At 39.9% G+C, this 12,581-nt stretch overlaps 1 protein-coding gene across 3 annotated transcripts in view; it reads right to left on the reverse strand.

The window, feature by feature from the left end:
- Positions 1 to 11,757: 11,757 nt before the first annotated feature.
- The window catches only part of PSEN1 (presenilin 1), an 81,487-nt gene continuing 80,663 nt past the window's right edge, over positions 11,758 to 12,581 (reverse strand). For all 3 annotated transcript variants that reach the window (XM_073610116.1, XM_073610118.1, XM_073610117.1), the window contains one exon: positions 11,758 to 12,126. In XM_073610116.1, coding sequence (XP_073466217.1) covers positions 11,971 to 12,126 — 156 coding nt within the window. In that variant the 3' untranslated portion in view covers positions 11,758 to 11,970. The remainder of the gene's footprint in view (positions 12,127 to 12,581) is intronic.

Raw genomic sequence — 12,581 nt, forward strand, 5'->3', positions numbered from 1 at the left:
GCTACACAATTAAAAAGGTTCCATATGCAGGGCAATAAGGTGGGGAAACATCTAGCGACAGTTACGAGGAAAAAAAAAAGATGAGAACTATATAGAGAAGATCAAAAACAGTAAAGGAGTATTGAGACATACTACTAATGATATAGCAGAGGAATTCAGACTGTTTTATGCAGCGCTTTATTCGGGTGGTAGTGAAGGGAAAATCAAGGGAAACAAGGATGAGAAGACGAAGGAGTATTTAAAAGGGGTGGAACTTCCCACGCTGTTGGAAGAAGACACATTAGAGCTAGAACGCCAGATAACGGAAGAGGAGATTTATCAGGCATTAAAGTCTACCCCTACGGGCAAAAGTCCTGGGCCCGATGCAGAGATGCCCTGTTGGCAGCTGTGACACTTATACCTAAGGAGGGAAGGGACAGGACCTTGTGCTCGAGTTATAGGCTGATCGCGCTCTTAAATGCGGACACTAAGCTATACGCGAAGGTATTGGCAGCTCGGTTGAAAGAAAAAATGCCTTTCCTGGTCCACCCGGACCAAGTGGGATTTGTGCCTGGGAGGGAGGGAAGGGACAATGGGGTGAGATCTCTCCTGATAATGGAGGCATTTAGAACGAGTGGGGTCCCCAGTCTACTCCTGTCAATTGACGCCGAAAAAGCGTTTGACAGGGTAGACTGGGGATTCATGTTTCATACACTTGAGACAATGGGGATAGGACCCACAATGTTAAATTGGATAAAAATTTTATACAACCAACCTGCAGCTTATGTTAAGGTCAATAAGACTTCCTCAGCACAATTTGTCATGAAAAACGGGACAAGGCAAGGCTGCCCTTTGTCGCCACTTCTATTTGTCCTGGCCTTAGAACCCCTCCTAGCTACAATTAGGAAAAACCCGGATATAAGCGGATGCAGAGTGGGTGGGGAGGAACACAAATTAGCCGCTTTCGCGGACGATGTGCTTCTCTATGTCAGTAACCCTAGAATCACGATCCCTAACCTTCTAACTAGTCTGAGGAATTATAGCGAGCTCTCAAACTTCAAAATAAATCTAGAAAAATCAGAAGCATTAAAAATAAATATTAACAAAACGGAGGCGTCCAGACTGGGGGAAGTGTTCCCATGGAAAAAATTCCTAAAATACTTAGGGGTAAATTTAATAAGTGATAGGGTGAAACTATATAAGCAGAACTTTATTCCCTTGTTAAATGAAATAAAAAGGGTAATAAACAGAATTAAATATTGCCCCGTTACGTGGATAGGACGAATTAATCTCGTAAAAATGGTGCTTGCCCCAAAAGTCCTGTATATGATGCAGATGCTTCCGATACCTCTCCCGGAGAATTTTTTCAGAGTATTATCATCCAGTCTGATATGTAAATATGTCTGGGATGCTAAAAAGCCCAGGATTGCTCTAAAGATACTGAGGAGAGAAAAAGGAAGTGGAGGGCTCGCCCTCCCTGATTTTAGGTTATATCATAAAGCCGCGGGGTACTAGCACGAGCACTTGATTGGACACATAGTAGAGAAACTAAAAGATGGGTGAGTTTAGAAGAAAGGATGAGTAAAACACAATTAAGCCATGTGATGTGGAATCCCCCTCACGTTAGGGGATTGGATAAGGATACACATTATATTACACAATGCACATATAAAATTTGGGATCAGATCCACTTAAAAAATAAATGGGATTATAATTCCCCCTTAATGTATTTAAAAGAGAATTTGCTCTTTCCACCGGGGATGGAGATAGTGGGGGGTAATTGGATATTAGATAGGGAGGCACAGGTAAGGGGTATAATTAAACGGGGTAAAATAATCACTTTTCACGAAATAGCAGCACAAGAGGGGGCATGGATCTTAAATGAGTGGAGATATGCACAGTTAGCTCACTTTATTGCTAGTCTCCCTAGACCTTTAAGGGAGGAAGCAGAGTACAGACCGATAGAAAAACTCTTTAGTAAAGATCTGAAGAAGGGTAAAATAGTGGCAATTTATAGAATTTTGGTAAGAGAGCTGGGGGCAGAGCCTCCCCATTTATTAGGAAATGGGAAGAGGAACTGGGCTCCTCTGTTGACAGTGAAGAAGTAAAGTACATATTGGAGGCAACACATGGAACGGCAGTGGACTCGAAAACCAGAGAGAGCAACTACAAGTGTCTGTCTAGATGGTATATGACCCCGGTCAGAGTTAGTACATTCTCTCCAGATAAGTCTCCGAATTGCTGGAGAGGCTGTGCAATTGCAGGAACTATGTCGCACTTATGGTGGGAATGCCCAAAAATAAAAAATTTCTGGCAGGAAGTGATCAAAATAATTGCGGAAATAACAGGCAAGGAGACTCCCTACGACCCATGGGACTGTTTGTTCCATAGGTCGGAAGGGGGAGCGAGACGATATAAAAACTCAATAACCCCGGTATTATTAAATTTAGCTAAAAATAGTATCCCTAAGAATTGGCAGAAGCAAGAAGCGCCGAGGATAGGAGAGTGGGTCGCTAGCGTTAATGAAACATATGCGCTGGAGCGATACGAAGTAAGAGATATAGGAGGTGACTACAATACACAAGGGGGTAAATGGGATTGCTGGATCAAATTTAGAAAGTCGGAGCGCTATTTGGAAGTAATCACATTGTAGGACGAGACCTGGAGCATTAGCAACCGTCAAAGTCTGAAGAGGCGAGCGGGACAGCTGCAGGGGCCAGGGAGGGAGGGGGAGGAGGGAAGGGGAAAAATTGGGATAAGGGAATGTGGGGAATTGTTGATTTAGCAAATGTATAAAAAATTCAAAGAAAACGCTACTATGATGTGAAGATAATGAGACGGGATGAAAATTAGCTAAATATAGTGATTTAATCCTCGCTGAAGTAGCAAAAAAAAAGGGAATAATAAAATTAAATAAATAAAAATAAATAAAATCGAATAAAATCGAATAAAGCAGTCCCACTAATAAATAAAAAAACTAACAATAGTGGGACTGCTGATGCAGTCCCACTAATAAATAAAAACGAACAATAGTGGGACTGCTGAAGCAGTCCCACTAAAAATATGAGATATGAGGTCTTATTGACCCCTAAAAGGTCCTGTCAGGCTTTTTTCTATTACAAGGGATGTTTACATTCCTTGTAATAGGAATGAAAGTGACCCAATTATTTTTTTTAAAAGGACAGTGTAAAAATAAGAAAAAAAAAAAAAAAAAAAAAAAAGACTGATCGTGTGTTCATACTGATTATTTTTTTAACTCAGAAAAGTGTATTTTATTTTTTTTCCCCCAAAAAATTGCACTTGTAAGACCACTGCGCAAATATGGCGTGACAAAGTATTGCAATGACCACCATTTTATTTTCTAGGGTGTCTAATAATAATAATAAATATATAGAATATGTTTGGGGGTTCAAAGTAATTTTCTAGCAAAAAAAAAAATTCAACTTGTAAACAAGTGTCAAAAAGAGGCTCGGGCCTTAAGCGGTTAAAAAAAAGAAGTGGTGGCCTAGCACTTTCCTGCTTCCAACACCACTACTGGGTAGTGGTGTTGGTTAACCACTTCAGCCCTGGAAGATTTGGCTGCTCAATGACCAGGCCATTTTTTACGATTCAGCACTGCGTCGCTTTAACTGACAATTGCGCGGTCGTGCGACGCTGTACCCAAACACAATATCTTTTACTTTTTGCTATAACAAATATAACAAATATCCCAATTTAAAAAAAAAAAAAAATGTTTTTCCTGTTCAGGCCGATTTTTTTTTTACCAAAAACATAATTGCAATAAACATATATTGATTGGTTTGCGCAAAAGTTATAGCACCTACAAAAATAGGGGATAGATTTATGGCATTTTTATTATAATTTTTTTTTTTTTTTAATTTACTAGTAATGGCGGTGATCAGCGATTTTTAATCGGGACTGCGATATTGCGGCGGACACATTTTTGGGACCAGTGACAATAATACAGCGATCAGTGCTATAAAAATGCACAGATTACTGTATAAATGTCACTGGCAGTGAAGGGGTTAACACTAGGGGGCGATCAAGGGGTTAACTGTGTTCTAACTGTGGGGGGGCGGGTGGGACTGACTAGGAGAGATGACAGATCAGTGTTCATAATCAGTATGAACACACGATCAGTCTTTTCTCCCCCGAGAGAAAACGCACAGATCCCGGTTCTTGCTTTGTCACGCGCAATTGCAGGTATCCGGCAGTCATCGCGCTCCAGTACTGAGATGTCTAAAGTCTGTCTTCTTAGTAAATGGCAACAGGATGATATGACAAGATATCAGCCAGGGATAGGTTTATACAACTTAAACAACTTTTACACCAGGTGTACTACACCCCACAGAAGCTACTATACACCAGAATATAGATGTGAAATGTCACAGATGTATATAGCCACTTATTTTGTGTGGTTTGGACCCCCCCCTCAAACCTTTTGGCAAGAGGCATTGGCTGACATTAATGTAGTGAGGGAGTAGACATTATGAATGTCGGCTGCGATTGCGGCGATCGCTCCGATAGATCACAATTAGCGGGGATCGGCGTATAACACGCACCCACAAATTTCCCCTGATTTTAAGGGGAAAAAAAGTGCGTGTTATACGCCGATAAATACGGTAATTAGTTACAACAATCATGAGTGTCCATATCGGTGACAAATCTTCTAAATAAACATCTATGTTATGAACATATGGTTAACCTTCATGACTGAACAGCCACGTAATGCTCACAGAGCTCTTACCTCCAAAAGGAGAAAAGCCTCAGATCAATATCATGGGGTGGGATCAAATGTATGGCGTCCGTATTCCTGATTGATATCCGTGTAGGCGATTATGGATATGGGTCATGATCTAATGGAAAATCTCTCTGTTGTGAGCTAGGTTAGTCTCCAAGTCCCGTAGTAGACGGTCAGCATTCACTATTATAGGAAAGTAAAAGAAAACAGGCCTCCCATAGTGTGATATGTAAAGATTGTGCAATTTATTAAAGATACCAAATGGCCTCTTACATTAAAATAGTTAACAAGTTTATCTGTGTACAGCCGCGTGCCAAACACGCTCCTTGCGTCACTTCCGGTTTCTCGAACTTCCAGCCACGCCCTATGCGTTATGTCACAACACGTGACTTCATCAGGGAAACTGGATTGGTTGTTAAGCCACTCTGTTTATACAGTGGGGACAGAAAGTATTCAGACCCCCTTACATTTTTAACTCTGTTAAATTGAAGCCATTTGCTAAAATCATTTAAGTTAATTTTTTTCCTCATTAATGTACACACAGCACCCCTTATTGACAGAAAAACACAGAATTGTTGAAATTTTTACAGATTTATTAAAAAAGAAAAACTGAAATATCACATGGTCCTAAGTATTCAGACCCTTTGCTCAGTATTTAGTAGAAGCACCCTTTTGATCTAATACAGCCATGAGTCTTTTTGGGAAAGATGCAAAAAGTTTTTCACACCTGGATTTGGGGATCCTCTGCCATTCCTCCTTGCAGATCCTCTTCAGTTCTGTCAGGTTGGATGGTAAACGTTGGTGGATAGCCATCTTAGGTCTCTCCAGAGATGCTCAATTGGGTTCAAGTCAGGGCTCTGGCTCGGCCATTCAAGAACAGTCACGGAGTTGTTGTGAAGCCACTCCTTTTCGTTATTTTAGCTGTGTGCTTAGGGTCATTGTCTTGTTAGAAGGTAAACCTTCGGCCCAGTCTGAGGTCCTGAGCACTCTGAAGGTGGTTTTCCTCCAGGATATCCCTGTACTTGGCCACATTCATCTTTCCCTCGATTGCAACCAGTCGTCCTGTCCCTGCAGCTGAAAAACACCCCCACAGCATGATGCTGCCACCACCATGCTTCACTGTTGGGACTGTATTGGACAGGTGATGAGCAGTGCCTGGTTTTCTCCACACATACCACTTAGAATTAAGCCCAAAAAGTTCTATTTTGGTCTCATGAGACCAGAGAATCTTATTTCTCACCATCCTGGAGGCCTTCAGGTGTTTTTTTTTAGCAAACTCCATGCGGGCTTTCAATTGTCTTGCACTGAGGAGAGGCTTCCGTCGTGCCACTCTGCCACAAAGCCCCGACTGGAAGAGGGCTGCAGTGATCGTTGACTCTCTACAAGTTTATCCCATCTCTCGACTGCATCTTTGGAGATCAGCCACAGTGATCTTTGGGTTCTTCTTTACCTCTCTCACCAAGGCTCTTCTCCCCCGATAGCTCAGTTTGGCTGGACGGCCAGTTCTAGGAAAGGTTCTGGTCGTCCCAAACGTCTTCCATTTAAGGATTATGGAGGCCACTGTGCTCTTAGGAACCTTAAGTGCAGCAGAAATTTTTTTTTGTAACCTTGGCCAGATCTGTGCCTTGCCACAATTGTCTCTGAGCTCTTCAGGCAGTTCCTTTGACCTCATGATTCTCATTTGCTGACATGCACTGTGAGCTGTAAGGTCTTATATAAGACAGGTGTGTGGCTTTCCTAATCAACTCCAATCAGTATAATCAAACACAGCTGGACTCAAATGAAGGTGTAGAACCATCTCAAGGATGATCAGAAGAAATGGACAGCACCTGAGTTAAATATATGAGTCTCACAGCAAAGGGTCTGAATACTTAGGACCATGTGATATTTCAGTTTTTCTTTTTTAATAAATCTGCAAAAATGTCAACAATTCTGTGTTTTTCTGTCAATATGGGGTGCTGTGTGTACATTAATAAAGAAAAAAAAACAAAACGTAAATGATTTTAGCAAATGGCTGCAATATAACAAAGAGTGAAGAATTTAAGGGGGTCTGAATACTTTCCGTCCCCACTGTATGTGAAAACAGGAAGTGAATTGGCGGCCATTTTGTTGAAGAATATGTCCTCACCATGGCAGCAGCCATTTTTTTGGAAGGTGAAGATAGGCTAAAATCGGAAACTTCTTAAACTAAAGTTGAGTGATTTGTCACCGATATGGACACTTATAGTAGTCACTAATTATTCACCTTGATTTTGACTTTTTCATACATACACAATTCATTTTGGAGTCTATCAATTGTGTTTATTTTATATACACATTTTGGATTATTTCACCATATCATGTGTTAGAAATCTGCGCGGATCATTACCATTATTATATACTCCATTTTGTGTTTAGTGTACACTTCAGATCTTGCAGCAGTTTCATATATTTCACATTATTAGTTTGGATTGTTTTTTCACTCATTTAGTAGCGTGAGGGACCTCACTTTAAATTTGCTTTAAGTCCCTTGCCATGCACATGGTAAATGCTGCCAAACAGTGCATACCAGTCCATTGGGAAACGTCACAAACCCCCTCAAAGAATGGTAATCCAGAATAGCTAAGACAGCGGAAATAGAACGCCTCATCGGCATAGCCAACGACATGCCCACAAAATTCTTTAAAATGGGCCTGCTGGACCCACTTTCAGACGACAGAGTACCATGACCTTATTACCCCTAACATACCACAAGCAAGTACCTCACAAGATATTCCAACTTAAACCACCTGAAGACCAACCTCATATACAGCACCCTTTATAAACACACAACTGAAACCATAATGACCCCTTATTAGCAACCCTCAACTCAAAACCCAACTCACCCACTCCTACGGAGGGAGAGAGAGATGGTACACAACACCCCCCCCCCTCCGTACCCACCCCCTACCTTCACCCACTCTGGCTACCCCTCCCTTTTTATCCACACCCCCTCCCCCCTTGAACGCAACTCGCACCACAGACAAACAAAAGCCTTCTCTCCTATCCAGACACATACCTAATTACGTTTTACTCTCGACATAAGTGTCTAGCAGGAAGAAAAGATTGTCTATACCAGGGATATGCAAATAGCGGACCTCCAGCTGCTGAAAAACTACAAGTCCCATCATGCCTCTGCCTCTGGATGTCATGCTTGTGGCTGTCAGAGTCTTGCTATGCCTCATGGGACTTGTAGTTCTGCAACAGCTGGAGGTCCGCTAATTGCATATCCCTGGTCTATACTATAACCTCCTTACCTCACTCACTGAACACTCACTCTCAATACATACATGTCTACGATACAGTTAATAACCTTCAAATCGTCTGCTAAACACTATGCACTTGCCTGATTAAGAGCAGAAATGGCCCCCAAATCAACCACGTTGGACCCTTTGGTCACCCCTAAACATGCCCCCTTCTGCCAGTCACAGCAATTTGCTAAAATGGTTTTTAAATCAACCAGTTCTTACTAGACGTGATACAAACCTTCTTCCGTTTATAACGCCAAACCTATACTATGCTCAATTCTTCCGTATTGTGATCGGTTTAGGAAATTTGTTACGTTCCACTTGTTTGATGCTACCTGCTTCTGTAACTCAATCCATTATACTGGATTTCCTTACTTTCAATAAATATCTTTATGAAAAAAAAAAAATTAGGCTTGGTTTCTCTTTTACAAACTGTAGTTCTCTTTATAGCAACTAAAGAATAGTCAAAGCTCCCTTGCCCACATCCCCCCCAAAGCCCTACTTGTCCATATCTTTACCTAATCTTCCCCCTTTCCTCTATTCTTTTCTCTACTAACCATGTAGGCATCTCTATCTGGTGATCAATAAATCTCACTTGCGTTCACTCTGGGTAGACCCCCTCTTTGGGAGGAGCGTTTTCTCATGTTGTGGTAGCACAAGGTGGGTATTTCCAAAATGCTTAAACTAGACTAGCCTTATTCTTTATTTTCAATAGGGTAGATCCTCTGATCCGTATTTAAGGGAACTTACATGTAATATATATTTTTTATTTCTAGGCTATATTTTAGCCTCGAGCCAACAGACTTTAGAAAACTCTTACATCTACCTAATTTTTGGGCCTCCCCCATATCTATAAACATCCAGAATTGAAGTTTAATTCACCCGCTTGTAGCATTTTTGGCCCCCTTTGAACCGATACCTATGACTTTGCTCATATAGGCAAGACACTATTGATGCCCTTTCCACCTATCATACTTAATACAAAACCTTTACATTTTTCTTTGTTTTTAGAGTGGCCAGATAATCTTTTCCTGGCTAACTTGAGAAGTGTATCACCGCTGGTTTAGTGTTGGGAGTTGGACATCCTCTTATGTTACCTTGCCTCTTTGTGGAGACCTTTCTGCCCTTTTGACTTGTCCCTGCCAAGCGCCTGTCTTTTCGAGGTCAATCAGGCAAGAATTATATTTAAATATAAAAATTAATCAAATATTATAATTTCACCCCCGATACACAAATGTTTCTCAAAATATAAATATACAGAATTTCAATTGATGATATTTATGCAATTTTCTTTGTTGTTTCTTTATTTTTATTGTTTAGTAGCGCCTACCCAATCTGTCCTGAGGAAGCAAATGTTTTGCGAAACACATTGACAAACACGCATGGAGGATTTATGCACCTAACCCTTTTGATATCTATCCATACAATCTTGTATATTGATGGACTCTCATACGCTTATATGATTAGATCCAAATCTTCATGTCTGTAATTAGGCATCTGTTCAACTACAGTTTAGTAGTCGATGTTGTAGTGATTATATGCGTTTTTGATATACCGTATTTATCGGCGTATAACATGCACCCCAATTTAAGAGGGAAGTTTCCAGAAAAAAACTTTTTTTTAAAAAATAAACCACTTTAAAGCAAAATAACAGCCAGTGAGCATCAATGCAGCCTGATTAGTGCCCATCTGCAGCTTCAGTGCAGCCTTATCTGTGCCCATCTGCAGCTTCAGTGCAGCCATCAATGCAGATCACCATCTCTCATAGGAAATCACTGAGCCGTCAGCTCCTGTTTACTCGGCTCTCAGTCGGCAGTCACATATACAGGCCTGCATCCGCCATTGGCATTGGACCAGCTCCTGTGATAGACAGGACGCTGGTCCAGAGGTGGCAGAGGCGAGACTGTGTGTGACATGAGAGCTGAGTTAGAGCCGAGTGGAGAGGAGATGAGATGAGCAGCACTCGTCCCCCTCCGAGGTACACTGTCGGCGTATAACACGTACCGGTGATTTCCCCCCATTTTCAGGGGAAAAAGGTGCGTGTTATATGCCGATAAATAATTGTAATAAAGATTATTTTGTTTATATACATACTGCCTCATGTTGTGCCAACAAAGTAACAAAGTTTGCTATTTTGTTTTGGAAGTTCTCTCTCAATCCTTTTCTCTATACTTTATATTGTAAAAAAAAAGCAAAAAAAACAAAAAAAAAAAAAAACCCTGGAGAACTTTTGCCCTATTGGGCAGAAATGTCATGTCTGAGGCCTTCTCATTCTGCTGGCCATTATCCAGTGTAAGGATTGATCAGAAATGTTATAAAATATTATAAACCCCATCACCCTTTATCTGAACATAAACATTCACTGACCAACTGGGTGAAGGGTTTGCCAGAGGGTGGTTGTATTGTGTTTTCTCATCTGATGCACGTTAGAAGTCTTGTGCTACCTTTATAGTACCCTAGTGTTTAAAGGAAAGACAGGTGACAGGTCCCAAATGTTGTTCAGGAAGCAGGTGGGTGTCACCTTTTCCAATCTAAATATGTACCTGCTGTATTAATTATTGTGCTGACAGCATTTAAATGCAAAAGTTCACAATATTTCTAAAAACAAAAACTGAAACACCTTCAAACCTACTGAGCCTTTCAGAAATGGAACACAATTAATCATTTAAACTTCTGAAATATAAAACTAGAATATATTATAGTGCGTAAGTACTATGAGTTTCCTATTTTTACATGCTCGTCATTCCATATTATCATTACTGTTTTTTTTTGTATGTCCAGGTTCAAAGTACTGGCATGTATCAAAGCAATACTAGAATCATCCCTGATAAAACAGCTGCTAAGATAAAAGAATGAATCAGATAAAATGTTCAGTTCTAAGTCTACCATGGCAGACTAAAGACTTGCACCAAGGAAGAGAACCAGCAGAGCACAGTTACCATGCAAAACTACCAAATGGGAAGCACAGGCTACATTTGTAATAAGCAAACATGTTTGCCTCTACACGTTTATATAACTGCTTACTATACAGATATAAAGTCTTTAAAATAATTAAAATACTGATTAGTTTTCAGTCACAATTTTAAAGCAAAAAAAAAAAAAAAAAAAAAAAAAAAAAACAAAACACACACACACACACACACACACATATATATAACTAAAGGGACAAAACATGTTTCATTAATATTCTTGCAATGTTGTATTTCTAAAGTTACACCCCCCAAAACAAAAAAAAACACAGAAAACAAATAGCATACTTCTGCCAGTGTGTATGCATGTATATACACACACACTTTTCTTATTTAGACTGCTAATTTAGAGATAATTTGGCATATAAGGATTGACAAGTTTTACGTACTAACAGACTCCAACAGTGTTTATTATTGGAAGATCATGTTTGCTGTACAATGTATTGCTTTATATTACAGTGCTATTCACTCCCAGCTTAGTGGGAATTCCAGTAAAAAAAAAAAAAAAAAAAAAAAACAAAAATCAAAAAAGCCCTGTTTGTTCTTGAGGGTAAAAGCGAATAAGACATCTCTGCAATGGTCTCCATTTGAATACCCACACTTGAATGTCTTCACTTTCACACAGCTGCTGCTGAGCCTTCTTAAAGGGTTTTCAGAAGTGGCACGTTCAGTAGGTGAGGATTATAATTGAAGTCCCTTCTCGCACCATGTGCACTTTTCATCAGGCAACACATTGTGGTGGCATTTTTGTACCTGCAATGAAAACTTCAGATGTCTGGGACTCCTTTCTTGATGATGGGATAAAACAAAAAAAAAAAAAAAAAAAAAAAAAAAACAAAAAAAAAAAAAAACTGTACCAAGACTTACTACCTGCTCAGTACTAGAAAGAGGGCAATCAACACTTTCCCTCAGATTTCAGGGATAAAATCAAGACTTAGATGCTCTTTTCTGTTAGTTGTTCACATATGCAGTCAATTTGAAGAAGGGGGATCCCAGGAAAACAATTGTCCAGATCTTAAATATAAAACTGGTGGAATGCTAACTGGTCCATAAAAGGCTGTACTAAATTGTCTGTGGCAAAGTAAAATACAAGACCAAATGTTATTGAGATGGGCAGGGCAGGTAAAGCCTTCTTGAAAATGGCAAGGAGTAAAAGAGTAAGGCACAGACCCTGTAGAGAAAAATAAAAAAGCAAATGGGCATTACACGAAAACACTTTGAAAAATCATGTTTGGTTTACAAATTATTCACCTTAGAGATATGGACTCAGTGAGGTGAGTAGTTTTATTTCATTGCTTCCAGTAACATTCTAGATTCTGATCACTTATTTCTTACTATACAAAGAAAAAAAAAAAAAACAAAAACAAACCACGGCACTAAAATGCTTAGTACAATTATAAATATAATGACAGCAGCACTCACTATTGTTTGAACACCAACAATGCAAACATATGAATAAAAAAAAAAACGTGTTGCACCATCTCTTTAAACTCTTAAAAGTGGTTCTAAAGTCTCAAAGTTTTTTACCTTTATGCATTCATTCTATGCATAAAGGTAAAAAAATCTTCTCTGTGCTGCAGCTCTGTGTGTAAACGGACGCTCAGAGCCGTGGCTCGAGAACGAGCC

Source organism: Aquarana catesbeiana, linkage group LG13, assembly GCF_042186555.1.
Source record: "Aquarana catesbeiana isolate 2022-GZ linkage group LG13, ASM4218655v1, whole genome shotgun sequence".
Lineage (NCBI taxonomy): Eukaryota > Metazoa > Chordata > Amphibia > Anura > Ranidae > Aquarana > Aquarana catesbeiana.